This window comes from Sinocyclocheilus anshuiensis, unplaced genomic scaffold (assembly GCF_001515605.1).
Source record: "Sinocyclocheilus anshuiensis isolate Anshui unplaced genomic scaffold, SAMN03320099.WGS_v1.1 scaffold805, whole genome shotgun sequence".
NCBI lineage: Eukaryota > Metazoa > Chordata > Actinopteri > Cypriniformes > Cyprinidae > Sinocyclocheilus > Sinocyclocheilus anshuiensis.
In genome coordinates, this window is record NW_015540884.1 from 225,481 (window position 1) to 231,051 (window position 5,571).

Consider the following 5,571-nt stretch of genomic DNA (forward strand, 5'->3'; position numbering starts at 1 on the left):
GCTTTTTTTTTTTTTTTTTTTTTTTTGTCAAGGTAGGAAATATAAATAAATATTAGAATAACTGTTATTGTACATGATGATGAATAGTTTTTCCTGTCCTGTGCTTTCCTGTTCTGTTTCCTTGTCATGAATATCACATAAAACGAATGTTGCCAGACATTTTGACATTTTGCTGGCTGTCGGATAATGGTCTGTCAAAATCTTCCTCTCAAAGCCAAGACAGGATGTAATGTGAGAAAGACCAGAGTAATGTGTGTTGTGCAGGCTGGATTATGAATATGTGAGCATGTGAAATGAAGCTGTGCGCTGTATCAGTCTGTGAGTATTGAGTTTTGTCCGGATCAGTCCTGCTGTCTCCCGCTGCAACGGCTCTGGCCTTTGCACTGCTTTCACTCCTTTGGCTCCATGTTTCTAATTATCCTCCGTGTGACTCACCCACGATGAGGTGTCAGTCTTTGACAAAGCGAGGCCTTTTCTCTTCACAGGGCAGACGAGCAGCTTCACTGCAGGGTATTTATCAATGTTTGCCTGATAATGGAGTGTGTGGTCTGATGAGTTTTCTGCAACGCTAAGATTTATTCATCACAATAATACCTTCATGAGTTACATTCAGTACTGAGACTTCAGCTAACACACATGGAGAGAAAAAGGAAGCTTATGGAAAGTTTAAGGTATGTTATAGAACCAGTTGTAAGATTTCCATTTCATTGTGTTTTCCCCCCTCCCTTCCTGATAAAAATTGGGATTGTGATTTTAAATGTGATTTAAAAATTGAAAGTTAAGTGACGTGTGGCCAAGTATGATGACCCATACTGGGAATTTGTGCTCTGCATTTAACCCATCCAAGTGCACACACAGAGTAGTGAACACACACACACCGTAAACACACACCCGAAGCAGTGGGCAGCCATATTGCTGCGGTTCCCGGGGAGCAGAATACATTGTCCAATTTTTATTATTTTTGTGTCCTTTAATTTCCTGGGTTATTCTGATTATGACAATATCTTATTGAAGTAAATGAACAAGTTTTTTTCGCTACTCCTCCTTCAAATTTTGTCCAATTTTGTCCAAAATCTGATCAGATGATCTTTGGACCAAGACGCATAGAAATGACTGAATGTACTTTTGATATTAGCTTCCGTTCCCAAGAAATATCTCTCTGTATTTGATCATGCCTGTATTTGTTGTCTTATGTTAGTTAGCTTAGCATGCTAGTTGGCTAGCAGGCTAATCAGTTAACATACTGTCTAATGTGGCTCTTAAGCTATCAAGTTAACCATAAGCTACGTTAGTGTTATGTCAGCTTTGCATGCTAATCAGGTTACTTTTATTGTGAACTCATTCTCAAACTGAAACCTCTTCTCAGCAGCCTGCTGAACGTGCATGAGCAACTAGCTCAGTGTGTTACACCACAGATCCTGAGTGCTTTATGTTGTGGTTTCAAAACTCACACATGCCCAGAACGCCAGAAGTACTGTGGCAAGAAATGATGCAGAATTTGCAGAAATTGCTTCTGTTGCAGGCATCGTGCCTTTCCACGGATGATCTCATCTGAATCTATTAAATACGACCTTTGTACATAAATTCATTACTTTGAATTGATTCTCGGTTGAACTTCTGAACTTCAGCATCTGTGTGAACACTCATATTCTCAGTGGGTCACAAGATACTTGGTACTTGACCTGGAGATTGTGGGTTCGATTCTTGTGTGGTGCAACATTATAAAATGTGTAATGTTGTGTCATTTTGATTACTTTATTATCCAGATCAGCACTGGATAATCTTTATTCCTCTTGGATTATAAATAAATATTTTTTTATTCATGCTGTGTTCATTTTCATTTGAACTTCTGTTCATTCTGAGTTCGTTCTCACCTATAATTCTGAACCGGCTGTATTTCATGTTCATTCAAATTCTGCTGTTTTTGCTCTTCCTGCTCTGCACTGCGCTACAGCCCTACAGCCCCTTGGCCCTGTATCACTGCTTGCAGCTATATTACTAAATAAAAATTACAAAATAAATACAAGAAGTGTTACTAGTGTTATATTTCAATGTACAATAAAAAATTTAGTTTTAAGAATAATATTATATATAATATAATTATAATATATATATAATATATAACTTGAATATATGATATTATATATATACATATATATAATTTTAATAATATAAAATACTTTATAATTTATTTTACATTATAATTGTAAAATTACAATACTAATATACTTTACTACTTCATTTTAAATCGTTAAACTGTCAAACTTTTATTTTGACGGAAAATAGAATGGAGCCCTTAAAGCTTCTCTTTAGTTGAAAAGTGCTTCAAGTATGGGAAGATGGATGGCGTTTATTGTATTACTAAATGAGGTTAAAGGAACCCAAACTCAGAGCAGATGCAAAGATAGAGTTTGTGCAGAACAGAGCTGCTCTAAGATGCTGTAAACACTGGCTGATAATGAGCTGCTCACGTGTAAGAACACAGTGCCACGCTTCACTCTGAAACACAGCGCACATGTATTTAATTATTACAGCCTTTGCCATTTGATAATTGCACTGAGCCACGTTTTTGGTTTTATTTCGATTAATTGTGCAACCCTAGGGTGGCCTGCTGTCATGTGGGTGTTTTTGGACTTAATTATTGAGCTGTATATGATTCTATAACAACCCAGAAATATGAAGCTATTTTACAGAAACACATTTCCACATGATGTTCCCATATTCCAGAATGGCAATGCTCCCATATACACTGCTAAACAAATCGAACACATTCCATGACCTTGCCAGTCATCAGATCTACACATCGCTGAATCTCTCTGGGACGTTCCAGAGCGCAGAATGCAAATGAGATTTCCACCTCCTTCATACCTCAAACAACTGGAGGCTTTTCCTCTTGAAGAATGAAGACGTCTCATAATGCATACAATGACAGCATTTCAAAATAAGAATTGAAGCTGATCTGGAAAGTGTCTCTACTTCTTAGATTTTGTTCGTTCTTATTACCCTTTTTTATGAGATTTTTTTTCTTCAATGACAAACCCCTGAAGGGAATCGGCAGTGCAGTCCTTTTGAGTGCGGTTGTGCATGAGGTTACATGGTTTATTGAAATGTGAAGAATGACTTTTAAATAAATTCTATAATAATTTTTTATCTCTAATTCAGAGACTTCATGAAATATGTACTTTAAGAATTTGTCACACTGACACTGCAGCACTATTTAAAGGGATAGTCCACCCAAAAACCACCTAAAATCTGGGCACATATGTGTAATTGACAAATAACATATTTATTCTGCCAACCAAAAAGCACTGTTTGGTTTGTCTTTATTGTAAAGTGTTTGAGTTTGACTCATTCCCATAGAGACTATAGAGCGATCTACCTGTTATTTAGCCTGCAATGTAAAATCAAAGTATGCATTTTAGAAGCTGAAATCCTCTAGAGATGCAGCTGTGATGGTGGACTTGAGCACAACATGCGTCTCATATTTCAGTGTCACTTCTCTCAATCTCTCTCTCTCTCTCCATCAGGTATTAGGTGGATCAGGGCGTCTGTACACGTGCTTCACATCCTGCCACTACTGCCCGTGCCCCGCCTTCTCTTTCTCTGTGCTCAGGAGAAACGAGAGTCTGATGGTGAGGTCACTTCCTCTTTCTGCTCACTCACACACACACACACTCGCACAGCTGCACTCACAGACCCTGAGACCCTCATCCTGTTTAGTTGATTTCATCATAATTTCTGGTGTTATGCAAATCTTCCCACACAGTGACGTAGACGTGGGGGCGTGTTTAAATGAGGCGTTTTAGGTAGGCGTGGCTGAGCGTTCACGTTTAGAAAGAATATCTCTTTGGGTTTGAGACTTTAGTCTTTGCGACTTTACAGATCTTCTGTATGCACGAACAGCTTTTAACACTCCAAAGACAAAGGAAAACATGAAATCAGATCATATGACCTCTTTAATGTTTTTGAAAGAAGACTCTTAAGCTCACCAAGGCTGCATTTATTTTATCAAAAATATGGTAAAAACAGTAATATTGTTACTAATAATTTATTATTATTATCAATGTTGAAAACAGTTCTTCTGTTCATAGTTCTTCATAGTTTTGTGGAAACTGTGACACTACAGAATGTTCAAATGTGTGGTGAAAGCATGATTTTTTTTTTTTATTAAAGAAATTAATACCTTTGTTAAGCAGGTATGAATTAAATTGAACAAAAGTGATTTTAAACATTTATAATATTACAAAAATCCTGAAATGTATCACTGTTTGCACAAAAATATGAATCCGTTTTCAACTACTGAACAGGATGCTTCAAATGTTTTCAACACTGATCAAAATTAGAATTGTTTCTTGAGCAGCAACTCATATTAGAATGAATTTCTGAAGGATCATGTGACACTGAAGACTGGAGTAATGGCTGATGAAAATTCAGCTTTGCCATCACAGGAATAAATTACATTTTAAAATATATTACAACATTAAAACAGTCATTTTAAATAGCAATATTTCACAATGTTACTGTTTTTACTATATTTTTGATCAAATAAATGCAGCATTGCTGAACATCTTGCAAAAACATAAAAAAAAATCTTAATTATTCCAAACTTTTGACCCCCTGTGTGTGTGTGTGTGTGTGTGTGTGTGTATCTATATCTGCATTTCTCGTTTGCTTGCTTGTATGGCTGACATCAAACCATAAGCAAAAACATTGACAGAAATTAATGATAAATAGTTGACAATTAATATTACCAACTAGTTGACCACATTATTGGATATGCAAAATTATTGACTGATTGATTACTAAAACCCATTTTAGTTGCAATACTACTTACTTTATTTGCCCTCTTTCGTTTTAAATATCTTCCTTTGCTCTCTTCTTCATCTGTTTTTTTGCTGTGGTTATTTCCATCGACTGTCTGTTCTTTGATGCTGTGGCCCCTTTTCAACAGTGTCTGTTGCCACACAGCTGCATGTGTATCAGCCTGGTTTTGGGCCCAGGGGAGAGAATGAGACTAAAATTAGTCCTCAAGTCTGAGAAAGAAAATCCAGAGACAACCCCAAAATGCACTGCTTCACTCTGATAGCATGACCTCACTTTATTATCGAACTGCAACGAAATATAAATGCGTTTTATGCCCATGTGATCTGAGAGGAATGATTTCCTTGTTTTTTTATTGCCCTCTGTGTAATGCATTAGCATTTTCTTTGATGCGCTTGAAAATGTCTCAAATGTGATTAACCTGCCTGCTCTCAGCGACCGTCTGACCCAAAGATAAAACACAAGAACTTGACGTGAGATTCTCATCAGACACGAGGTTGGTGGCTTGATGGTCTCGGTATCTGGGGTCTGGTGTGCAGTCAGGCCTGTAGACCAACAATGAAGGGTGAATGTCAAGAATAAAGCAAATACAGTCTGTTCTTCATCGTATAAAGCCACCACATTAATACCTCCTGTTAAAGGGGTCATATGATGCTTTTTTAAAGATCATTATTTTGTGTATTTGGTGTAACAGAATATGTTGACATGCTTTAATGTTCAAAAAACACATTATTTTTCAAATACTGTACA

General features: G+C 36.7%; 1 protein-coding gene across 1 annotated transcript in view; it reads left to right on the forward strand.

The window, feature by feature from the left end:
• LOC107688637 (zinc finger SWIM domain-containing protein 7-like) overlaps positions 1–5,571 on the forward strand; it is a 30,811-nt gene that overhangs the window by 24,632 nt on the left and 608 nt on the right. The window contains exon 5 of the mRNA XM_016486353.1: positions 3,528–3,632. Within this exon, the coding sequence (XP_016341839.1) occupies positions 3,528–3,632 (105 nt within the window). The remainder of the gene's footprint in view (positions 1–3,527; positions 3,633–5,571) is intronic.